The sequence below is a fragment of the Macaca mulatta genome, chromosome 6 (genome assembly GCF_049350105.2).
Source record: "Macaca mulatta isolate MMU2019108-1 chromosome 6, T2T-MMU8v2.0, whole genome shotgun sequence".
NCBI lineage: Eukaryota > Metazoa > Chordata > Mammalia > Primates > Cercopithecidae > Macaca > Macaca mulatta.
Window position 1 is genome coordinate 85,719,631 of NC_133411.1, and position 26,983 is coordinate 85,746,613.

The 26,983-nt window shown below is 39.8% G+C and overlaps 1 protein-coding gene and 1 pseudogene across 2 annotated transcripts in view; both read right to left on the minus strand.

The window, feature by feature from the left end:
* The window catches only part of HOMER1 (homer scaffold protein 1), a 165,248-nt gene that overhangs the window by 2,710 nt on the left and 135,555 nt on the right, over positions 1 to 26,983 (minus strand). Inside the window, 1 exon segment of one of the 2 annotated variants that reach the window (NM_001261570.1) lies at positions 25,530 to 25,785. The exons of the other annotated variant lie outside the window; for it this stretch is intronic. Coding sequence (NP_001248499.1) covers positions 25,597 to 25,785 — 189 coding nt within the window. The 3' untranslated portion in view covers positions 25,530 to 25,596. 2 annotated transcript variants of the gene reach the window in all.
* Positions 4,086 to 5,257, minus strand: LOC709867 (heterogeneous nuclear ribonucleoprotein A1-like; annotated as a pseudogene).

Below are 26,983 nucleotides of genomic sequence, written 5' to 3' on the forward strand. Positions count from 1 at the left end.
GTATAGTAGCACGACCTCGGCTCACTGCAACCTCCACCTCCCAGGTTCAAGCAATTCTCCTGCCTCACCCTCCTGAGCAGCTGGGACTACAGGCAAACACCACCATGCCCAGCTAATTTTTGTATTTTAAGTAGAGATGAGGTTTCACCATGTTGGATAGGATGATCTTGATGTCTTGACCTCTGGATCCACCCTCCTCAGTCTCCCAAAATGCTGGGATTACAGGCATGAGCCACTGTGCCCAGCTGCATTAGTGTATTTTTAATATCAAATCTCACTTATAATGTAGAAACACTTACAAATAATTCCCCTCTAATTATAGCCAACTGAATCACACACACAACTCCTTTCATAAATTTCTTCTCCACAAACCTTTTTCATGACTTACTCATACCATTGACAACATGCTCAGACTTTCTGCTTTGTCCTATACTTTCTCTTAAACAACTAGTAAGGCAAAAATTTACCACATAAAGGCCAGGCACAGTGGGTCACCCCTGTAATCCTAACACTTTGGGAGGCTGAGGTTGGTGGACTACTCGAGGCCAGGAGTGCAAGATCAACATGGCAAGACCCTGCCTTTCAAAAACAAAACAAAATAAATTTACCACATAAGATTCTTTCTCATACAAATTTATTCTCTTTTCTTTTTATGCTTTCTTACCAAAAATACACCTTGCTTTCTTTCTTTTTCTTCTGTTGTTTTCTTTTTTATTTTTTTTTTGAGACAGGGTCTCGCTCTGTCTCCCAGGCTGGAATGCAGTGGCACGATCTCTGTTCATTGCAACCTCCACCTCCTGGGCTCAAGCAATTCTCCTGTCTCAGCCTCCTGAGTAGCTGGGATTACAGGTGACCACCACCAAGCCTGGCTACATTTTTGTATTTTTAGTAGAGATGGGGGTTTCACCATGTTGGCCAAGCTGGTTTTGAACTCCTGACCTCAAATGATCTGCCTGCCTCAGCCTCCCAAAGTGCTGGGATTACAGGCATAAGCCACTGTGCCCAGCCATCTTTCTTTTCTTGAGACATGGTTTTGCTCTGCTGCCTAGGCTGGAGTACAGTGGCACATTCACAGCTCACTGCAGCCTAAAACTCCTAGGCTCACATGATTCTCCCACATCAGCCTCCAGAGTAGCTGGGACTACAGATACATGCCACCATACCCAGCTAAATTTTTTCAGTTTTTTTTTGAGACGAGGTCTTGCTACATTGTGCAGGCTGGTCTCAAACTGCTGACCTCAAGTGATCCTGCCACCTCAGCCTCCCAAAGTGCTGGGATTACAAGTGTAAGTCACTGCATGTGGCACATAACTTACTTTCTCTCTTTCCTACTTACTGGTTCCTTTCTGTCTTGTTTCTATTTCCTTCCTAAATTTATATTTTGAAATAATTTTAAAATAACCTCGAAATCAGACAAATGTACTCTTCTTATTCAATAAAGAGCACATTTTTGTCTTTCTTATAATTTTTTCTTACAAAAAAACACACATTATTTTGTGTGTGTTAATAGACCCAAGTATATTTAGTCTTTGTATAAAATTTAAGAAACAACAAATAAACTTATATTCAGCAATTTGTTCCAGGTTTTGTTTTTTTTTTGTTTTTTTTTGTTTTTTTTTTTGAGACAGAGTCTCACTTTGTTGCCTGGGCTGGAGTGCAGTGGCGTCATCTTGGCTCACTGCAACCTCCACCTCCTGGGTTCAACTGATTCTCCTGCCTCAGCCTCCCAAGTTGCTGGGATTACAGACGCCTGTCACTGCGCCGGGCTAATTTTTTGTATTTTTACTAGAGATGGGGTTTCGCCATTTTGGCCAGGCTGGTCTTGAACTCCTGACCTCGTGATCCACCCGCCTTGGCCTCCCAAAGTGCTGGGATTGCAGGCGTGAGCAATCACACCCAACCTGTTTCAATTTTTTAAAAATCTTATTTGGAAATGACCCAGACATTTAATGAGTATTACTTAATTTAACATAATTTTAAGATTTCAAATTAAATGAAAAATTTCTTTATAAATATTTACACCATTTACATTTACACAATTTAATAATTTATCTAGATTACTTATGAAAACTGACATATTAGACAAAGCCTAGAACCCTTTCAAATTATTTTGCTATTAACCATTTTTATAGTCTGTGAATATCAGGTGTTCACCTAAGTCACAACTTTAAATATAAACATATAGGTATTTTGTCTATGACTCATAAAATAAAGCTGTTTTCATTATGAGTAATGTTTAATTAGTTTTACATATCAAAGAGTTACACACAAAGATCATTCTGGTTTATGCTGGGTTTATAGTTATATAACCTTTGTGTCAAACCTGGACATCTTAAAACATCTAGTAGAGACAAATATAAAACTGTCTGACAAGTAAACCCTAGGAAAAATGTATGTTGCTACTTCTTAAGACATCTGTATTTTTATTTTACCTATAGTTTTAAAAGCATCTTATAAACAATTTACTTAAGTCCTGTGAACTAAAAGGCACTTGAATTACCACATATTTTATATGAGCACTCATTTATATAAGCCAATCTGAAAAGAATTTCTTTTTTTTTTTCTTTTTTTTTTTGTTTGAGATGGAGTCTCACTCTTTCACCCAGGCTAGAGTGCAGTGGCATGATCTTGGCTCACTGCAACCTCCACCTCCTGGTTCAAGCAATTCTCTGGTCTCAGCCTCCTGAGTTAGCTGGGATTACAGGCATGTGCCACCATGCCCAGCTAATTTTTAAATTTTTAGTCGAGACGGGGTTTCACCATGTTGGCTAGGCTGGTCTTGAACTCCTGACCTCAGGTGATCTGCCCACCTCAGCCTCCCAAAGTGCTGGGATTACAGGCATGAGCCACTGTATCCAGCCCAACCTGAAAAGAATTTCTTAATGATTTCTGGCCAACCACAGCAGATTTGATCATGCAGACACAACATAATACATGTACATATGCACAAACATACCTAAACACACACACACGCACACACACACACACGAAGATGTTACAGCTTTCATTTTACAATTTTATTCATGAGATAGTAATACAAACTCACCAGTCTATAAAACATACTTGGATTGCCGGGCACGGTGGCTCACGCCTGTAATCCCAGCAGTTTGGTAAACTGAGGCAGGAGGATCACCTGAAGTGGAGAGTTCGAGACCAGCCTGACCAACATAGAGAAACCCTGTCTCTACTAAAAATACAAAATTAGCCGGGCGTGGTGGCTCATGCCTGTAATCCCAGCTACTCAGGAGGCTGAGGCAGCAGAATTGCTTGAACCCGGGAGGCGGAGGTTGTGGTGAGCTGATATTGTGGTATTGCACTCCAGCCTGGGCAACAAGAGCGAAACTCTGCCTCAAAAAAAAAAAAAAAATGAATAAAACATACTTGGATTCAAGTTATGACAAAATTTCAGACAAAACTGGGACCTATTTATACAACCAAACAGTATTTTCCCCAAATAGGTAATCTAATGAAGGCTGTGGACCAAAATGTTGGGTAAAGCAATTTCCATAGCAGTTTGATTTTTTTTTTCAAGAGAATTAAATCGTTTATTGATTACACATGATAATGGATGATACACAAGCTTCATTCCCATCTATAATTTTATCTGGTACCATTATTCAATTTAGATATATTGCATAGGATGTGCCAACAATCACTTTTATAACCAATAATTCCATGATTTTGCTTGCGTAATTCCTTTTAATGGTGAACTTCAGGTCACAACAGTAACTATCAGTTCAACTACACCAAGGTTTCCGAAGACAATGGCTTCTCCACCCAAGCAGGTTGTATATAAATTCCAAATAGAACCTGGCATCACCCTGAAGGAATTCTAACTTCACACTGTTGGGGAAATTTACCAAGAAGGCTTCAGAGTAGACTAACTTTACACAGCACATTAAAAAAAAAGACTTTTATTCAGCATCACGATCAGACTAATCACATTTAGCCATCAACAGCATGGGTGCAAAAAAAAAAAATCTACATTAAAACCCTTTGTTGGAATGCTTTACACTTTCCACAGAACAGAAACTAAAATAACCTGTTATACAATTAGTCACAAATACAGTCCTTGAGTTTTTTGCCCATACACATGACTGTTTGTCTAAAACATGTCTTCTTTGTAGCAGCTAGGCCCTGCCACCACTGTACTTGGCTGAGTTCACAAATCTGCTGTAACCTGTAGCTTCCCTGTCACTTCTCTGGCTCTCCTCTCCTGCTAAGATTTGTTTGCTAATTAAAATCTTCTGCCACTGCCATAGCTACTGCTGCTGCTGGAACCGCCATAGCCACCTTGGTTTTGTGGTTTTGTGAAGTATTGGCCTCCACCACCATAGGGGCCAGAGCTTCTGCCTCCAAAATTTCCTCCCTTCATGGGTCCAACAATTGAAGACTGATTGTTGTAATTGCCAAAATCATTGTAGCTTCCACCACCTCCAAAATTGCTTCCATCATTACCAAATCCATTATAGCCATCCCCACTGCCACCATATCCACCACCACCACAGCTGCCACCAAAGCCACCACCACCACTGAAGTTTCCTCCACAACCGAAGTTGTCATTCCCACCGAAACCACCTCCACGACCACCACCAAAGTTTCCAGAACCACTTCGAGACCTCTTTGGCTGGATGAAGCACTAGCCATCTCTTGCTTTGACAGGGCTTTCCTAACTTCACAGTTGTGGTCATTCACAGTATGGTATTTCTGAATGACAATCTTATCCACAGAGTCATGGTCATCAAAGGTTACAAAGGCAAAGCCCCTTTTCTTGCCACTGCCTCGGTCAGTCATGATTTCAGTCACTTCAATTTTCCCAGACTGTTCAAAATAATCTCTTAGGTGATGTTCTTCAGTGTCTTCTTTAATGCCACCAACAAATATCTTTTTCACAGTTAAGTGGGCACCTGGTCTTTGAGACTCTTCTCTTGAGACAGCTCTCTTTGGTTCCACAACTCTTCCATCTTGTGTGGCCTTGCATTCATGGCTGCATCCACCTCCTCCACAGTGGCATATGTGACAAACCCACAGCCCCTGGAACACTTGGTGTTTGGATCTCTCATTACCACACGGTCCGCAAGCGTTCCCCATTGCTCAAAATGGCTCCTCAGGCTCTCATTGGTTGTTTCAAACCTCAACCCTCCAATGAAGAGCTTCCTCAGCTGTTCGGGCTCTTTAGGAGACTCTGACTTAGACATGATGGCAGGGAGAAGAGAGACTTTAAGGATGCTTCTTCCGCGGCGTCCACGGGCAGATAGCAGTTTGATTTTTAAAAAACTCCTTCACCTTTTTTTTCTTTTTTCCTTAGTTTCAAATAAGTTCAGCGTTAAATTTTCAATGTTTATATTTTAGACAGGACTGGCCAAACTGTATAAGAAAAACAAAATATCTAAGTAGCTTTGTATTTTTTTTTTTTTGGAGACAGAATCTTGCTCAGTTGCCCAGGCTGGAGGGCAGTGGTGTGATCTCAGTTCACTGCAGCCTCTGCTTCCTGGGTTCAAGCAACTCTCCCTCAGCCTCCCAAGCAGCTGGGATTACAGGCATCCTCCACCACACCCAGCTAATTTTTATTTTTTTGTATTTTTAGTAGAGACGGGGTTTCACCATGTTGGCCAGGCTGGTCTTGAACTCCTGACCTCAAGTGATCCGCCCACCTTGGCCTTCCAAAGTGCTGGGATTATAGGCGTGAGCCACCACACCTGGTTGGCCTTGTATTTTTAGTAACAATCTATCTTTTGCCAACCTGGGGTGTTTGATTAGTCAATGTGGGCAGGGAAACATTTTAGAAGGCTTTGCTTTGTTTTTGTTTTGACTTTCTCCTTTTGGTCCAAGCAAATTTTTTATGCTGGACAAAGATATCATATTATTGCTCTAAGCTCAAGATTTTGATATATTTGATCTGAGTGTATAACTTTATAAACATTTATCTGTTTTTTTTTTAAATTTATTATTAATATTTTTATGAGACAGAGTCTCACTCTGTCACTCAGGCTGGAGCGCAGTGGCACGATCTCTGCTCACTGCAACCTCCGCCTCCTGGTTTCAAGCGATTATCCAGCCTCAGTCTCCTGGGTATCTGGGATTACAGGTGTGCGCCACCACACCAGGATAATTTTTGCATTTTGTATTTTAGGAGTTTCACCATATTGGTCAGGCTGGTCTCAAACTCCTGACCTCATGATTTGACCACCTCAGCCTCCCAAAGTATTGGGATTACAGGTGTGAGCCACTGCACCTGGCCTTATCTGGTTCTTTTTCTTTTATATTATCAATCCTTCAGTTATCCATTTCATCACAATATGCAATTATTAGTCAGGCAAACCTAAATTTACATTCCCAAAGAGTTCTAGATTGTTACTTGCCATGGAGCTATTGTGATGTGTAAAGCCAATAATTTGAAAGAGCTTTAAAATCTTTTTTTCTTTTTTTTTTTTTGAGACAGGGTCTCAGTCTGTCACCCAGGCTGGAGTACAGTGGCATGAACAGAGCTCATTGGAGCTTCAAACTCCTAGGCTCAAGTGATCCTCCTGCCTCAGCCTCTCAAGTAAGTAGGACTATAGGCATGCACCACCATGTCCAGCTAGTGTAAAATACTTCTTTTTTCTTTTTTTTGATAGAAATGGGGTCTTGCTGTTTTGCCCAGGCTGGTCTTGAACTCCTGGCTTCAAGCAATTCTCTCGTCTCGGCCTTCCAATGCGCCGGGATTACAGGCATGGGCCACCATGCCCAGCCCAATACCTTTTCTGGAATGCCATAAACAGTGAGTTTTATCTTAATACCAATAGAAAAGTCAGCAGATTCAAAGTAGGCAGAAGAAAAAAGAAAATAGAGAGAGGCAGACAAAGAACTCAGAAGGCTCTATATGCTAACTCTATAGTTGCAAGGTTTTTAAAGAGAGTTTAAAATAATGACCATTTTGGCTCTGAATTTTCCATGATGTACTTTGTTAAAAAATATGCACAAGAACTGGTCATATGTAACTGGCTTCAGTCCCAGAAAACGTGGCATGCCATAATGTTTGAGAATCTCATTCTCTTCTTATTAACATCTTGAGAGCAAAGACAATTCTATAAATCCCATCAGAGAATGTCAGGACTTTGGACCAATGTCTAGATGGTGGTGGCTGCCCTAGTGGCTTTTAATTAGCCATTTTGTGCCCACTATTTAGAATTTTTATTTTTGCTCTCAGAAGATATTCAGAAACAAGCAAGGGAAAAGAGTCAAATCACAGATGCCTGTAACCAAATGAAACCAGGGTAAGAGTGTTCACAAAAATTTTAAGCCAGGTTTGCAGATCAAACAAAATATCAAATTAAAAAGTAAGTTCACCAGAAAAAACATGCCTCAAAGAGTGTAAATTCCATAGAATTCGGAGTGCTCAACCCAGAAAGACACTTGTCTTTGTATCAAAAAGAACTTGCCAGAAAAAAACAAAAAGTGTTTTATCATCCCAGGAGGGATCTGAGGTCCTTTTTTTTTCTCTTTTTTGAGACGGAGTCTCACTCTGTTACCCAGGCTGGAGTGCAGTAGCAGTGATCTCGGCTCACTGCAACCTCCACCTCCCAGGTTCCAGTGATTCTCCTGCCTCAGTCTTCTGAGTAGCTGGAATTACAGGGGCCCACCACCATGCCCAGCTAATTTTTGTATTTTCAGTAGAGACGGTGTGCCACCGTGTTGACCAGGCTGGTCTGGAACTCCTGACCTCAGGTGATCTGCCTGCCTTGGCCTCCCAAAGTGTTGGGATTACAGGCGTGAGCCACTGTGCTTGGCTAGGTCCTTTTTTTTTTTTTTTTGAGACAGTGTCTCACTCTGTCACTCAGGTTGGAGTGCTGTGGTGCCATCTTGGCTCACTACAACCTCTGCCTCCCGGGCTCAAGCAATCCTCCCACCTCAGCCTCCCAAGAAGCTGGGATTACAGGCACATGCCACCATGCCTGGCTGAGTTTTGTCTTTTTTGTAGAGAGAAGATTTTGCTATGTTGCTCAGGATGGTTTCGAACTCCTGAGTTCAAGGATCCACCTGCCTTCTAAAGTGCTGGGAATACAGGCATGAGCCACCATGCCCAACCTTTAAGGTCTTTTACTAAGGTAGGCTTATAACCAAAGTGATCCCCCCAAAATTTTTAAAGCCTCTACCAAAAAGAGGGAGGCTCAGCCTGAGAGAAGACTCACCAGGGCAGAAGAGGTGAGTTGCGAAAGTGGAGAGCTCAAAGGGCTCCTGTAAGTGCTGCACACTGGTATCGAGAATTGCCAGCTCTGTCCAAAACTGATCCTACTTCAGGTCCTGCTTCCAGATACTATTACTATTTGTGTCACCCTAAATAACAGAGAGGCTCTCTAAAAAAAAAAAAAAAAAATTCAGGAATAGGGCATTGCAATAGGAATATGAGTGCCATAGCAAACTATGTATGTATTCAGGGAGGCAAAAGAAGACAAAGGTTTTAAAGGAAAAATGAGGAGGATTACGGATTACATAATTGTTTTGAAATAATTATTCTAAACTACGAAGATCAACAACAGTGGTGACTGAGGTTGGACAGGTAGTTGCTGAGCAAATGTCCTCATAGAAATATTTTTTGTGTAAGGTTGTGATGGCCTTTGGTGCAAGGTTGTGGGTTTTGCAGTCTTTTGTGATAGCTTTTGTTATCAGGCATGCAAGTGAGAACCCTCTCTTCATAGCCCTCCCTGGATCTATTTGTTAGGGTTTTATTTTCCTCTTTTCATTTTTTATTCTTTTGAGATAGAGTCTCGCTCTGTCGCCCAGGCCGGAGTGCAGTGGTGTGATCTCGGCTCACTGCAACCTCCGCCTCCCGGGTTCAAGCGATTCTCCTGCCTCAGCCTCCTCAGTAGCCAGGACTAGAGGCACCTACCACCACACCCGGCTAATTTTGTATTTTTAGTAGAGGCAGGTTTCACCATGTTGGCCAGGCTAATCTCGAACTCCTAACGTCAAATGATCCACCCACCTCGGCCTCCCTAAGTGCTGGGATTACCGGCACGAGCCACTGTGCCCAGCCAATTTTTTATTTTTTTTGAGACAGAGTCACAATTTTCCTCCATCACCAATGCTGGAGTGTGATGGTGTGATCACAGCTCACTGCAGCCTCGACCTCCTGGGCTCAAGTGATTCTCCCACCTCAACCTCCCAAGTAGGACCCCCAAGTCCCCCAAGTGGGACTACAGGTGTGTACTACCATGCCTGGCTAATTTTTAAACTTTTTTTGTAGATATGGGGTCTTTTTATGTTGCCAAGGCTGGTCTCAAACCCTTGGCCTCAAGAAATCCTTCCACCTCAGCCTCCCAAAGTGCTGAGGTTACAGGCGTAAGCCACTGTGCCCTGCCCTTTTTCTAATTTTTAATACAACTGACTCCATTTTGATTCTGATAACCTTCAAAAGTGCTTGCTCATGACAGTTCAACAGTCAAAGCAAGCAGCTTGTTATGAGCTTTGACACTGGATTTGAAGAAGGAAAAATTGATACTCATGACTTACAATATTAGTAGCCACATTTCTAACCAGAACGGTCATTAGAAATAAGCATAGATAATAGGCTAGAGAGGAAAGCTTCCTATCACTGGATTGGGTTACCTTTAATGCAGCCTTACTCACCTCCATAATGTTACTGCAAGGTAGATTGTAATTCACATACACAAATAACACTTCTGTATGTTATGTGCTATGAAGATTTTTTCACTGTATTACCCAATTCTCCTTTTAAGAAAAGATCTCTGTCTCAACTTATTGTGAGAGATTTAGGACTAGATACATTTGTCCTTTTTGTATCTAGTCCTAATCTCTTCCTTCCAGGCAGAGAGAACTACATGAATCCATCATTCCCTCATCACTCTGGCTCTTTAAATGTCCTACAGCATCAAGCAATCAAGTGTTACTTTTGCTATTGTTGATATATAAATTGACTACTGGGAAAAAGCTTCCCTGAATTATTTATCAGAATGAACTATATAACTAATATATGAAGACATCAGCTATATGTCAATGGTCAACCTTAAAGATAGTTTTTTTAAAAACTGTACAATTATGATATTTTTCTTTTTTGTTTTGTTTTGTTTTTGTTTTTTTGAGACAGGGTCTTGTTCTGTCACCCAGGCTGGGGTGTAATGGTGCATTATAGCTCACTGCAGCCTTGACCTCCCAGGTTCAAGTGATCCTCTGGCCTCGGCCACTTGAGTAGCTGGGACCACAGGTGCATGCCTGGCTAATTTTTAGGTTTCTTTTTTGTAGAAATGAGGCTTCACTATGTTGCCTAGGTTTGTCTTGAACTCCCGGCTTCAAGTGATCCTCCTGCCTTGGCCTCCCAAAGTGCTGGGATTACAGGTGTGAGCCACCACAGCCAGCTGACTTAGACTTTTTTTTTTCAATTAGCTATTCTGTATCTTGCCAAATGCACCAAAGATTTGAAGTAACTTTTGATGAAAACACAGGTACCATCAGACCAGTATAACAGGACCAAAAAACTGATCAAGAAATAGGAGCAGGAACAAATAAATAAGGGCTAAGAGGAAGAAAACACTAGAATTACAGAAACTATCTGAGGAACACTATAGCAATTAAGCCCAAAATCTGGTCTTGAGCTTCCCAGGAGCCAGAGTGAAGAGGGAATGATGGATTCATGTAGTCCTCTGCCTAGAAGACCCATAGGCCAAAAAGGACAAATTCATCTAGTCCTAATGTCTGACAATGATTTGAAAGAGAGATCTTTTCTTAAAAGGGGAATTGGGTAATACAGTGAAAAAATCCTAACAGCATGTTGACAAAGCACACAGAAGTGTTCTGTGTGTATGTGAACTATAATTTACCTTGCAGTAACATTATGACAAGTAAGGCTGCACTGCATTAGCACAAATAAGCCCCTGCAGTCAGCCTCCTGGCATCCCTGGGCAATGAGAACATTGTCTTAAGTTCCAATGTGAGGCCGATAATTTCCTGATCAATAAGAAAAGCCTAAGGCCGGGCATGGTGGCTCACACCTGTAATCCCAGCACTTTGGGAGGCCGAGGAGGGCAGATAACCTGAAGTCAGGAGTTCATGACCAGCCTAGCCAACATGGCGAAAACCCATCTCCACTAAAAAATACAAAAATTAGCCAGGTGTGGTGGTGAGTGCCTGTAATCCCAGCTACTTGGGAGGCTGAGGCAGGGATAATTGCTTGAATCCTAGAGGCAGAGGTTGCAGTGAGGCGAGAGCGTGCCATTGTACTCTAGCCTGGGAGACAGAGCAAGACTCTGTCTCAGAAAAAACAAACAAACAAACAAACAAAAAACCATGATAAAGAGTTTCTGTGCAACCCTGAACTATCCTTGGGCTGGATGCTTTGATTGTTTGATTATCTGGCATCGCTTACCAGTTCTTCTTCAGGTCATGTTGGATCTTTCTTTACAGGGTCCTTTCCAAGTCCTTTTCCCTGCATACTCTTTAACTGTCAGGGTTTGCTAGGGCTCCTGTTCTCTTCATCCTCTATTTGATTTCATTTGCTCATGGCCTTACCCACTGCTTTTCTGGTAATCCCCAAACTTATTTCCCCAGCTTATACTCTCTCCCATGCTTCAGATACATAAGACTTCTGGAGAAGCAACTCAAATTCAAAATGTCCAAAGCATCTTTCTTCAACCAAATCCAGAAGCTTCAAAGTCCTCCAGAGTGGTATCACATCCTGCAATGTCTATTGGTAGTGGGAACATCTTCTCAGGTCATAACTAGGGAATGCAAAGAATATAATTTTGTTCTTCTAAATTTTGTTCCAAAATTCATTTTTCTACCTAGCAGTAGAAACATTGTTTTTGTCAAGTCAATATAAACTCAGAGAATTTAAGGTTTCTCCTCTGCCACCTGCTCCCTCGGGTTACATCTAAGTGATGGCAGTGTTCAAGCAATTCGGGGTTGGGGTGTGGCAGGTTCTGTTTCTTTTTTTTTTTTTTTTTTTTTTTTGAGACACAGTTTCACTCTTGTCACCCAGGCTGGAGTGCAATGGCATGATCTCGGCTCACTGCAACCTCCCCCTCCCAGGTTCAAGTGATTCTCCAGCCTCAGCCTCCCCAGTAGCTGGGATTACAGGTGCACGCCACCATGCCCAGCTAATTTTTGTATTTTTAGTAGAGACGGGGTTTCACCATGTTGGCTAGGCTGGTCTTGAACTCTTGACCTCAGGTGATCCATTCACCTCAGCCTCCCAAAGTGCTGGGATTACAGGCGTGAGCCACCGTGCCCAGCCAGGGGTTCTGTTTCTTGATTCACCTGATTTGTGCTGGCATTTGCTCAGTGGGCTCCCTCTGGCCCTGGTCACTGGCTCCTTTCTCTACCAGCATCCACTGAGATGTCCATCTTGCCTTTGGTCCCATATCCACCCAGGTGAACGTGTGTCCTCATATCTAACACAGTAGCTCTTTTGTCATACCTGCTAGAGCAATGGAAACATTTCAGATGTCTTCCTATGCCACACTGGAACCCCAAGAAATGTGTGGGGCCCCTCTTAGCTTAAAAACACCATGTTGTCATTTCCACTCAGTGGCTGCTGCATCACCCTGGCCCAAGGATACTCTTCTGTAGGTCACACCTGAAACTTGAAGCATGGGCGTCCTCTGCTCTTCAATCTCCTATCCTGTCTGAAGGTTCACTTTTTTACCCTCCCTGCTACCATCTAAGGCTGATGTACTGGGCAACCAGGGAGAGGAGGTTGTGCTCAGGGCCCCTCCATAGTGATATGTGCCACCCTCTCATTTCCTTCCACTCTCCCTCCTTGCTACATGGGGGGGTGTCATTTAAAAAAAAAATCTCATTTGAGGTGGGAAATTCAAAAGTAGAGAACTGACCCTTTCATTACTACAGTAATAACCCAAACCTGAGGGCCAAGTGAGTAGAATACATTTGTTGAAAGGAACAATAAATGCCAGGAAAGCAGCAGAAATCCAAATTTCAAAATATCATCCCATCACATACCTCTTGAACATCTCTCATATTCAGTTCAGCTGTTTTTGCATCATTTACAGTTTTCTGTGTCTCTTACCTGGATTGCTACAATAAAAAAAAAAAAAAAAACTTCCTGATTATGGTTTTCTATAAGCTTTCTGAAGAAACTATTATTAATTTTTATAAAGACAAGGTCTCACAATGTTGCCCAGGCTGGTCTTGAACCCCTGGGTTCAAGCAATCTTTCCACCTTGGCCTCCCAAAGTGCTCGGATTACAGGCATGAGCCACTGCACCTGGTCTTCCATAAACCTTTTTTTTTTCTTTTTTTTTTTTAAGACGGAGTCTCACTCTGTCACCCAGGCTAGAGAGCGGTGGTGTGACTTCGGCTCACTGCGATCTCTGCCTCCTGGGTTAAAGTGATTCTCATGTCTCAGTCTCCTGAGTAGCTGGAATTATAGGCAAGTGCCACCATGCCTGGCAAATTTTTGTACTTTTAGTAGACAGGGTTCCATCATGTTGGCCAGGCTGGTCTCAAACTCCTGACCTCAAGTGATTCGTCCACCTCGGCCTCCCAAAGTGCTGGGATTATATGCGTGAGCCACCACGCCTGGCCCCATAAGCATTCTTGATACTGTAGCCAGAATGTTTTACTGTCTCTAAAATGTGCATCCAGTCATGCTATGTCTCCTCCTCAAAGGCTTCAGTGGCTTTCCACTGCCTTTGGAAAAAGTCAGAAGTGCTGAGGACATGAAACAAAGTCCATAGTCTGGACTCTGTATGACGTGTTTTCTCTGATTCCCCAAGCTCAGCTAGACTGTATGTCAGGACTGTGAATTCAAATGTGTGGCTTGCTTTCCTCCATCACTCCAATCTTCAAAGTGAACATCTATTCATCTTTCACACTTAGTTCCAATGTTACCTTCTCAGTGATACTGGCTAATTCTCTCCTGTGTATATTCCTTTCATAACAGCATTGATGTCTGATTGTTTCTTGGTTAACATGTATGCTTCCCTCATTAGATTATAAGCTTCTTGAGGCCAGGACTGTGTCTTCCCATCTTTGCATTCCAGTGCCTGGCATTGTACCTAGTGACATTGTAGGTATTCACAAGATGTTTGACTGAATAGCCAACTGGCAGAGGATGCTTTCAGAAGCAAAGCCACCAATCGAGAGACAAAAGGCTCTTGACATAAGAGAGAGAAATGTCTGGATATACTGGGGTTCAAACATTTCCCTATTCCTTCTTTCCTTTTTAATCCTACCTTTTACTTTCCCACTTTGAAGGCTACAAAGCACAGGACTTTGGGTTTTAAACTTGGTGATCCCCAAGCATCTCCAGATGGTGACACCATACAATAGTTGAAAGATCAAGTCACTGAGCAAAGGTTAAAATTTACATGTGGTGGCCGGGTGTGGTGGCTCACGCCTGTAATCCCAGCACTTTGGGAGGCCAAGGCGGGTGGATCACTTGAGGTCAGGAGTTCAAGACCAGCCTGGCCAACATGGCGAAACCCCATCTCTACTAAATATACAAAAATAAGCTGGGTATGGCGGTGCGCACCTGTAATCCCAGCTACTCGGGAGGCTGAGGCAAGAGAATCCTTTGAACCTGGGAGGCAGAGGTTGCAGTGAGCTGAGATTTCGCCACTGCACTCCAGCTCGGGCAACAGAGCCAGACTCTATCTCAAAAAAAACAAAAAACAAAAAACAAAAAAAAACAGAAAAAAAAAATTACATGTGGCGTCTTCTCTTTCCTAAGGCAGTAAACATGTACAGTCATTTAACACATTTATTGTGCAATTATGATGTCCAAAGTATGTTGCTAGATATTGTTTGAGTATAATTTGGAAAGATTTTCATCAAAGCTAGTAAAACTTATTTTTGAGTTTTAGTTTTCAGGAACATTTGTTCATCTGCAGTTCATTCTCCCCAGTGAGAGAAGACATTAGAAGCACTGCAAGACATTTGGTGACTAGGTACTAATTATTCCTGAATATTTCTAACATTTAACAAGTAGCCTCAAGGTGGAGAAGAAGTGGGTAGGATGAAAATGAAAAGAAAAAATACTGAAATGTTTAAATAAATCATATATAGCCGTAAAATGAAATAATACTCTGAAGGAGTTAGAAGGAATAAGGTTGATCTGTATGTATCAACTTGGACAGATCGTCTAATAAGATTAAGTTAAAAAAGGCAAATTGTAGAATAAAACATACCATATAAAATTTATGACTCTTTGCCCTCCAAAACTACATGTTTCTATAAGTACATACATATTGTATACAAATGCATATAAAATGCTGAAAGGATAGACATTAAAGAGCTTATAGTAACAGTTTTTAGGGATAGAACTGAGAGGTCAAGGATGACTTTTGCTTTACCTGTATTATTAAAAACAATTACAAAAAGAAAGTATACACGAACCACTTACATAATTAAAATTAAACTTGTTTCTCCTAAAAAAAAAAAGGTAGGGTGAAATTCGAAGACATAATACTATTGTGAAATGGAAAACCATTCGATCCTTCTCGTTAAGTGACATTCGATCCTTCTCGTTAAGTGATAGATTGATAAATATTGAACACTGATAAACTTTCGTACCTGCCTTCTTAAAAAATACCCACAGGTCAGTTCAGGCATGATGGAGAAAGGTGCAGAGGAGGCAGAGGACCTGTTTTATTCCTGGTTCTGCCTCTTGTTTGGCCGATCACTTTATCTTGCTGAACCTCAGACTCCCCATCTATAAAATGGGGATAACAATTTAACACTGAGGTTATGAAATTGTATGAAAACTGTTGTGAGACGGAGTAGTTGGCCATGCACCATAGACTATGTAGTTCTATGCTTTATACTATTATGTATAACGCTGAGATTTTAATGCATAGATTGTAATTATAAAATAAAGGCTCTGCTACAGGAGACCACTATTAATCACTAAGTAGAAAAATATAAACAAAAGTTGTTTAAAAGTTAGACTTTATTAGAAAATTTGCAAGTGATCTGCAAATTTTGTGGGTTATTTGGAGCCAATGTTGAGTACTGATCATTCCTTTTTTTCTTCCTGGACCGTCGAACATGCTCAGTTTGTTGACCAAGTAGTATAAGTCACGTCTACTCAAGAAATTCAAACTCATTTTAATTGTAATTTAAAGTCGAAATAAAAATCAAATACCATACAGTCGTCTAAAACCAAATACAGAGTATAATTTGAGAGCACTTCTATCAGAGATAATTTGTATGCAGTTATGTTTATGAGTCAATATGAAAAAAAGAGTCGGGACCATTTAAGATAACAGAAATATTAACTCTCTAAACTTTCTATAGCAATGCGAACACAAAGTTACATGGTCCTTGTCATGTATTCAGTATCAAAACAATACATGTAAAAAGAAACACAATACACACAAGCCTCTAAAACTTGGAGAGAGGCAAATAAGCCACAGAAAGAAAGTGGTGTTGGTTAACTTCTTGGCTACATACACCACCCCATCCCTTAAAAATGACAACATCAAAGCCCCATATATTAACAGAAGGAATGGGATGTCACACTTAAGCAGTAAGTCATTCAATATAAATTATTTTCATAAACAAACATTTGAGACTAGGTTTACAGAAGACAGAAGTTATCTTATGTAGACCCTATTTCTGTATTTTGTTTCAGTGACAGAGCATTGAGAAAGCCCTGATTTACACTGAGAAATGGTACCAGTTCTTTTAACAGCTCACCTTGAAATACCAGGAAGCTCTTCAATTTACCAGAGATGGCCTTATTCTGGCATCTGCACAAAAAAACAGTTAACCTGGCACTGATATTTGCTGGATTTCAAAGTTTTAAAATGTTAGAAACACCATATTTGAGTTTGTTAGTTTTTAACTCATGTTAAAATATATTTCAAAACCAAGTATTAATGAAGGATCTCAACAGAACACAGTTTAAATACCATCACCTCGAGACACAAAGTTGATTTGCTGATGTTTCTGTGTGAAATCTGGCTTTCTGAAACTCCACTCAAGCTCCCGTGAGCTCCCACTCTTCTGGTTGTCCACCCATCCCTCTTGGCCATTCCTTTCACAAGCTCTTGTCCTGCATCTGGCCCAAGGTGACATTTTCACCCTGCATTCTCTCCATTTCTTATGCCCTCAATTACCACGACATAAAGTGACAACTCCCAAATATTTATCTCCAGCTCATAGTTATCTCTCAAGCTCCATCTAGACCCACAGTTCCACTTGGATATTCGATAGGCATGTAAAATGCAAAACAGAACTCACAAAACTGAGTTTCTGCCCTCCTGAATTCACTCTCTGGGGAAATGAGATTATTCATCTGGTTGTCCACGAGATCTAGAAGCATCCTACATTCCTCTTTTCCTTGCCACCTAAATTAGTCAAGAAGTCCTACTGGTTCTACCGCCTATAGACTCTGTGAATCCATTCCCACCGCTACTGCCATAACACAGCCTCTCAACAGGGACTGTGATTTACATAGCTGCCTGACTTATAAAACATATTATTTTTATTATTTTTTTCTTTTTTTTTTTTTAAGATGGAGTCTCACTCTGCCGCCCAGGCTGGAGTGAGGTGGCATGATCTTGGCTTGCTGCAACCTCTGCCTCCCGGGTTCAAGTGATCCTCCTGCTTCAGTCTCCAGAGTAGCTGAGATTACAGGGGCCCACCACCACGCCCTGCTAATTTTTGTATTTTTCAGTAGAGATGGGGTTTCACCATGTTGGCCAGGCTGGTCTCGAACTCCTGACCTCAAGTGATCGCCCACCTCGGCCTCCCAAAGTGCTGCAATTATGGGCGTGAGCCACTGTGCCCGGCCTATTTTTTATAATTTTTAATTTTTGTAGATACATAATAGCTATATAAAATATATTTCTGATTATATCATTTCTTTGCAAAAAAAAAAAAAATCCTCACTATTTCTCCATTACCTTCAGCATGAAATGGAAATCTTTAAAATGACTTACAAAGTTCTTCCTGCTCTCGCCTTTGGCTAGAGCATCTCCATCTTTTGCCATGACCTTCCCTAACATCCTATGCTTCAGCTGTACTGATCCATTCTAACTTTCCATATGTCCCAATATTTTCGTCACTCTTCTGAGCCTTTGCACAGCACACTCTGCAATTCTCTTTTACCTCTTCTTCAACTAGCCAGCTCCTGCTCCTCCACCAAGCCTCAAGCCGATGTCACCTCCTCTGGGAAAGACTTCCCAAGCTCTCTTCCCTCTGGACTGCCCTGTGCTAGTGTTCTCCTTTGTCATATAACTTGTGCACTGCAAAGTAACTGTGTTCTGCAATGAACTGCGAGCTTCTCTCTGTAGCTTGTATTCCAAAATGGGGCCTGCGGCAAAGTAGGTGCTTAATAAATGTTTTAGGAAAGAAATGATAAAAGGCATGACTCAGGGGCCAATTAATTACACGCAGGTCTATTAACCATTCTATTAACCAGACACTAACCCCAAGACTGATTTCCTAGTGAGCTATCACCTTGTTCTACAACTCTTTTAGGTTTACCTAATTCAAACCCAATCCCTTTGCAGTTCCTCAAAAAGTTAAACATGGAATTCTCATATAATCCAGCAATTCCTCCCCTACATATATAGCCACAAGAATGCTAGAAAGCAAGAACTCAGATAAATTGTACACAAATGTTCATAACAGCAACAATCACAAGAACCATACAGTGGAATTGACCCAAGTATCCATCAACGGATGAATTAAGAATCATATATCCACACAACGGAAAATTATTCAGCCTTGAAAAGTAATGAAATTCTGATACATGCCACAACATGGATGGATCTTGAAAGTATTATGCTAAGTGAAACAAGCCAGACACAAAGAAAACAAATATTATACGATTCCACTTACATGAGGTACCTAGAATAAGCCAACTTATAGAGGGATAAAGTAGAACAGAGGTTGCCACAGGCTGCAGGGGCAGGTGGGGAGGGTGGAGAGGGTAGATGAAATAGGGAGCTATTATTAAGTGGGTACAGAGTTTCTGTTTGGGATGATGAAAAGTTCTGGAAAGGGATACATGGTGATGGTTACACAATGTTGTGAATGTGCTTAATGTCACTGAATCATACACTTAAAAAATTGTGAGAATGGCAAATTTTGTTATGCACATTTTATTACAATAAGAAAGGTTAACAATTCAACACTTGAGGCTGGGCACAGTGGCTCACTCACCCCTGTAATCCTAGCACTTTGGGAGGCTGAGGTGGGTGGATCACCTGAGGTCAAGAGTTCAAGACCAGCCTGGCTAACATGGTAAAACCCCATCTCTACTAAAAATACAAAAATTAGCCAGGTGTGGTGGCGTGCACCTGTAATCCCAGCTACTCAGGAGGCTGAGGCACGAGAATCGCTTGAACTTGGGTGGCAGAGGTTGCAGCGAGCTGACATCGTGCCACTGCACTCCAGCCTGGGAGACAAGGGCAAAACTCTTAAGTCTCAACAACAACAACAACAACAACAACAACAACAAAAACCACGAAGTGTTTTCACCCTGATCTTTGTTACCATCTGTCTGAAGATCCTAGAGCCATGAGTTACTTCTGCAACTGATCTAATAGTTTGATCAAACTAGAAAGACATTAAGTTCTGGGCCTGGCACGGTGGCTCACACCTCAGCACTTTGGGATGCCGAGGCAGGCGGATCACGAGGTCAGGAGATCGAGACCATCCTGGCTAACAGGGTGAAACCCTGTCTCTACTAAAAATACAAAAAATTAGCCAGGCGTGGTGGCAGGCACTTGTATTCCCAGCTACTCGGGAGGCTGAGGCAGGAGAATAGTGTGAACCCAGGAGGCGGAACTTGCAGTGAGCCAAGATGGCGCCACTGCACTCCAGCCTGGAGGATAGAGCAAGACTCCGCCTCAAAAAGAAAGAAAGAAAGACATTAAGTTCTGGCAGAACCAGAATTGACCACAAAGTCACCCAGTACTAACAGCAAAACCCATTCCTGTTGAACTACTATATAGTGTTGGGGGATGAGTTTTACAGGTTTACAACTCATTTCATTAAAAACTTAAGAGATTAGCTGCTTTCCCAAGGCCGAATAGTTTGCTACTTAAATTTTATAGATTAAAATTATGCACATAAAGAATTACTTACTTTCATTGGATTATTGGAAGTTTGTAAGTTTAAAAAAAAATTGAGTCCAAAACATATTGCATAAATGACACCTGCAAAGAAAGTATAATTTATAACTTCATAAGAAGTACTGTAAACACCAAGGAAGGCTGAAGATGTTCAGAAGAGCAGATATGAAATATTTAGTTAACAAGTGCCCTAACAGAGATACTCTAGAAAGGCAAGGCAGAAAAGCCAAAAAAACTACCACAAATATAAGCAATACCTCCACCTTTTCACCAGTGTGCTGGATAACCCCAACACTGATTTGCTAGTGAGCTACCATGTTGTTCTACAACTCTTAGACCAGTAACCATGGGAACAGCAGGTAGAATCATCTGAGCCTCTCCCCTTCCTTATCTCCCTCCCCTCCCACAGGAATACCCCTGGAAATGCCACTGTCCATAGAAATAAAATGTCATTAGTACAGTGCCTATCACATAGCAGATGTTTAATACATACTTCTTGATGTTCCATTTCAAACTGAAGTCATAGGGAAAACATTCACTTCAACCACATTTACTTTCTAGTCATGCTTCCTGAGATAGTCATTCTTTATACATTAAGGTAGAATAATCAAGTCATATCCACAAGACATATAGAGTGACTGACAATATATCTGTGTATATAGTAATGTAGTTATAATACACAGATAACGAGAAAAACCATGAATGTTGATAAAAAAACACAAAAGACATTTTTCTGTGCTACAGAAATGGCCTTATATTTGCATTTATTAGGCACCCATTATCTTCACTTCATGTTGTTAGAAGAAAACAGAGCAATATTTCTATCCCTGGGTATATTTGATATGAAAACAACTGACAAAAGTAGGTCAGGGCCGGGCATGGCCTGTAATCCCAGCACTTTGGGAGGCCAAGGCGGGTGGATTACTTGAGGTCAGGAGTTTGAGAGTGGCCTAGGCAACATGGTGAAACCCCGACTCTAATTAAAATGCAAAAATTGGCCAGGCGTGGTGGCAGGCGCCTGTAGTCCCAGCTACTCGGGAGGCTGAGGCAGAATTGCTTGAACCTGGGAGACAGAGGTTGCAGTGAGCTGAGATCGCACCACTGCACTCCAACCTGGGCAACAGAGTGAGTGAGACTCCATCTCAAAAAAAAAAAAAAAAAAAAAAAAAAAGGTAGGTCAGAACCCCACAAAATGGTGAGTTCTGAATGTCACGTGTCTTATATGGGGTTACAAATCCTGACAAGACACGTGACAGGGTTTTCTGAAAGTCTCTGAAACTCATTAGTGCCATCTCAGTCTGTTTGGTTAAAAGCAGCAGCAAGGTAGGAGATAGTTGGTCTTTGTCTCTGGCTATCCTAATATGTCTTAGATAAAAACTGAAGGCAGCACGTTCCTGTTCTTTTTTCTGCATCTGCTTTCACAAAATACATCCTCTTCCCACCCAGATATAATCTTGGTGTTTTCTAGAATGTGTCCTTTAACTTACACTTGATCTTAGCCAAAAGGCCGACGAGCGGTGTGTCCTTTAACCTAAAGGAGAGGTCCTTACAGAGATCAGAGACTTGACAAGAAGTCGACTAGGAGTTTGTGGCCTTCTGTCTATTCTAGTCCAGACGCAATTTCTCCTTAGTTCATGTTTTTAGTAAAAATAACTTAATTTTTTTTTTTTTTCTATTTAGTGTACTAAGCGGAAACCACTAGGCTGTGTACTGCTGATTGAGTTTTTGAGTTTTCTGGGACATGATTTTTAGCTGTTGTACTAGGTAATATATAAACAAAAAATGCTAAGTACCCACTACTTTAATTCAGTAACTTTGCTTGTATTTGCATGACATCTATATATCAGTTTCTCATGAAGAAAAACTATCATAAAAATTTTAACGTAAAGTTTAACATGAATATTAGGAAAAATACACTTTCACAATTTGGAGTAAGGTGAATTACACATCCTTTCCTTTTCCAGTAATTTCTAAATTTAGAAATTGAGAAATTTTCTAAAAGTGTCAATCTCAACTACTTCTTACCCAAAAGGTTTCTTCAAGATTTTGTATAAATTAATTTACTTCATGCTATACATTTAGGAGGCAAAAATTCAATGAAAACCATTTCATGACTTCGAGCACAGAATTTCAGGATGTCAAAATCATTTGATATCAAATCAATGCAATGATTAAAACAACAATAATAATCCACTACCATCAAACAAACTTTTCGCCAACCTGCCTCCCATTCCACTACTGACAAAATCAGGACCACAAGGAGATAAGTGACTGAAGTGTATATACTTCAGAGTTAAATAAAAACATGGGAGACTGTAGCCCACATGTTAAAGAATACATTTAATTTTAACAGGGCAAAGAAACTAGTTTTTAAAGGTAGTGGTGGTGGTGGCTTAATTTTGAGTGTTCCTTTTATTTCCACCTGAAAAAAAAAGTGAGTTTTTCCTCTAACTGCTTCCCAACAGTTCAATGACAGCAGAACATCAAATCTATGATGGTACTGGAGATCTTCTACAGAGACAAGGAGAGATGCAACTTCATGAGCATGTTTTAGTCTGCAGAAAGAAAGTGGAAAAGAGAAAGACAGAGAGAGGAGAACAAAAACTAATTTTCCAGGCAGGGGAATACTTATAAAACCTTTTATGTCAAAGTTAGGATTTCACAACATAACACACTAATGCAAAATCCAGTAGCACCTGAAAGATTTAAGTAAATGCTGTCATCATTTAAATGCTTTTAAATATCTGTAAAAGACTGGAGGAAAAAAAGATAAAGTACATTCTCCAGAGAACAAATGTATTTCAAAATAAAAACTGTATTTTTGCTTTTCTTTTTTTTCAATTTTTGTTTTTGTACAAGATTCGAGAGTTATCACATATCAACTTATACACAACGGGATCAACCTCCTCCTCCAGGTCGCTTCAAGTCCACATGTTCAGGCTACAGTCCCCAACATTATTTTCTGAGAAATATATTACCACAGTTTGATTTCAATACAGATACAGTATATAATACTTGTCTCTGGGAAAAATCAAATTTTAATATGCAAATGTTTATATAATACAGAAATGGAAAAAGCTACAGTAGGCACACAACCTAATTATGACTTGTGGATGATGATTTCTACATACTCTCCTACTGTAAATGAATAGTTAAAAGTCTTAAGAAGATTTTATATATATGTGCACTTGTGTCCACCTTATCCCATATACTGTACATGTCTATTGACAATCTGGGAATTTAAAGGTGCAGCCCTCAAGAGATTGTTAAATCATTAAAAAAGGAAACAATTAGGCTCTATTGGACAAGAAAAACACTCACAAAATTTCCAATTTTAAATTTCATATCAGTAGGAAAGTATTAAAAATAATTTTCTGTATATACATATGGGTATATGTATATATTGAATTACACATATGTCCCACATTATCAATACAATTCAAATGGAGACATTTTGGTGAGTTTTTTCATTAAATGATCACTATGTCAAAATTTAAAAATATTTTACTACATCATTAAAATAATTCACTTGCCATTTCAACAGCTTACACTGGTTTTTAATTTTTTTAACTCTTCATAACTAAACTCCCTGATCCCCGGTGTTAAATCCCCTATTTAAATTAAAACTTGGTGCTCTTTGTTACTCAGAAACTGATGGATAAAATCACATTTACTTCAAAATTCCATCAATCAAATACATTTTGTTACCTGATTTATCAGAGAACTATCTCAGCTCTGAGCATGTGTATCTAAATTATTCTCCCTATAATAAATAGGAGAGGAAAATATCCTAAAAGAGATGGAGATAACGTACATGATGTTACAGCACATATAATACATGATGATTGTTTGTTATAAATTTTCCAGACACCTGAAAACTCACTTTAGAAACTAACTTCAGAAACAAACCATTTATTTTTCACTCTAATGTAAATTAATATGTATGTATTTACGTACATACACATACATAAAAAACAAAATTGTCTAGTATTGAGTAGCCGTTTATGAGTGAAAAAATGGTTACAAATTGGTTAATTAGCTTAATTTTGTACTTAACAATTCGATCATTTTGGGGTACAAACAAGAAGTCAGTGCATTTATAGACTCCATAGAGTCAGATACTCAAGCATACACTTTAAAAAAGAACCCTCCTCAACATCACAGGCATTGTACAGCAAGAATATATGTACTCTGATGCAATTCCTACTTTATAAGCAGACTAAACAGCACTTGGCTTACTTTTAAAATAGCTTCATAAAAGAAATATATAAAGAAATGCATGTTTGCTAAAAGTCTTTTAAAATTACATCAAAACAACATTAAAACCTGTTCACTGAGAAGAGCCTATTGAATTTAATTCCTGTTTTGAAATACCTAGTTAACAGTTCAGAATATTGCCTTGTGAGGTTTGAATCAAGATGTGATTGATGTGTAGAGCCAGATAGAGTACACAACTCCATCTCTATCTGCCACGATCACAATTTAGATAGAGTCCTCTGATCAGCTGTTTGATGTAAATGGATCCCCTTTAAAATAGCTATACACCTTAAAATTATCTATAATAAACAGTTCCCCAATAACCATTATTATTCGTAAATTGAAATGCATTGATCATTCAGAAAAGATTTCTTGCAAAATATATAAATAAATGTAACTGCATATTCTGTAAATATACTTAACATTGCTAGACCAGACCGTCAATGACGGGCTGCTGTATTTCAGTACTGTGTGTCAAATTTATTAGAAATTTAAAAAGAAAAATTTCTGAGGGACTCAGCTGCCTTCGTTAGTTGGCTTTAAAATGTGTAATAAAATGGGAGACAGTATCTTCTCATAAATACATGGAATCAATATGGAAAAGTAAACTATACAACAGACAAGATTAGAGAACATCAGAGTGTACCAGAGTAGTCACCAGAGTGAAATATCTTCCAGCACAAAAAAGGGAAGAACTCTATACACCCAGTTATAGTATATTTCAATTAAAGATACAGCTCTCTCTCACTCCTGGCAAGAATTAATTGGTAATGGCACTGCTTCTCAGCAGTGCAAAAATATCCTGAGAAATTATTCAGATTACAACAAAAGACAGGCTTTCATCACTAAGTTTTTGCACAAAACACAGCTCTAGATATCGTAAATAAATTAATTTAAAAAGCAGATAATCTTCACTGTGTTGAACACAAAAAGGGGATGTGACCCAGACATTGTTAATTCTCCCATTGGCTAATATCAGGAAAAAAGATTGCATTAAGTGTCTATTTATAACTTTCTAGTTAACTATGGCCAATAATATACATGGAGGTAATTTGTAGTTCAAGTTTTTCATCTCTTTTTTCCCCAACTAGCTACAAGCTGGATTCTAAAATTTACAGTGAAATATACAATTCCAATTTTCAAAAGATCCTCCTCCTGGAGGAGTGATATTCAAATTTTTTTTTTTGTGTGTGTGTGTGTGTGTGTGTGTGTGTGCAATCTTGATGCAGAGCCTAAACAGTCCTATGAAGAGAGACAGTGTATCTTTTAATTAATTGGCACTGAAATTTCACTTTCCTTAGCTGCATTCTAGTAGCTTGGCCAAGTTATCTCGTAATTCTGTTAGTTCAAATATTTTTCCATCCAGAATTTCTAAGAGTGTCTTCAGGTTATTGCGAAAAGCTTCTTGTTCATTCTGACTTTTCTCCAGACGTTGCTCTAAGTCAGACAGTTGTCCCTCCAGGTCTTTGTTCCGAATTTCTACTTCCTTCAGAAACAAAAGTGTAACATGTATATATGTCAATCCATCACTCAGAAAACAATACAACTCTCTGTTATTACCAATATTGTGGTAATCAATGCAGTTTGACAGTCAGGATGAGCTTCAGAATCTTAATTTAGAACAATTTAAGGAGATTTTAGACTTGGCCATCCCAGAGAGCAATACAGTTTTAATGACCGGCTTGGTTATCAATCAATCTAACTACTCAACAAAAATCTACTGACTCATTACTTTGTCCCAGGCAACACTCTAAGTACTTCAAATACCAAAACGGACTTGAAGACCTATTTATGGATCACTTAGATATTATTTTTATTGCTGTCCACCTATTTCTCCTAACGCATAATTATTAGCAAACACAGGTGAAAGCAGGCAGAGAGAGAGAGAGAAATTAACTTTTTCTGTTTACTGGCAACTCTAGAGAAAGATTTAGACAAGAAATTAACTCTCTAAAATGTGATTTTAGGATCCTCTGAATATGTAAATTATTCTTTACTTTGCCTCAATATCAAATAAATGTATATGTAGAGAGTATCACTCAGCTGCTAGAAACTGTAGTGAAGATACATAATAACCATACATAATAGAGAATTATAAGTTAACAGTTCCAATATATTACAAGCCAAGGAAAAAAAAATGATAAAAGGAAATCAAATGTTCATGACAACAAAAAAAAAACACTAAACAATTTTTTTTTGACAGAATAAACTCTGGTACACTTAAAAATTATTTAGAAGTTATTACTGCTTTTGTTTTTGTTGTTGTTGATTTTTGAGATGCAGTCTCACTCTGTCCCCCAGGATGGAGTGCAACGGTGCAATCTTGGCTCACTGCAACCTCCACCTCCTGGGTTCAAGCCATTCTCCTGCCTCAGCCTCCAGAGTAGCTGGGATTACAGGCATGTGCCACCACGCCTGGCTAATTTTTGTGTTTTTAGTAGAGACGGGGTTTTACCATGTTAGCCAGGCCAGTCTTGAACTCTTGACCTCCAGTGATTCACCTGCCTCAGCCTCCAAAAGTTCTAGGATTACAGGCGTGAGCCACCACGCCCGGCCTATTATTGCCTTTAAAATGTCTCTAAATGTGACAAATATAATAAAGTGAGTCTAAAAAAAAATGACATAAATCAAGCTAATGATTTCATTTTGGTTAAAAAATCAGATTGAGAAAAATGGGAGAAAGC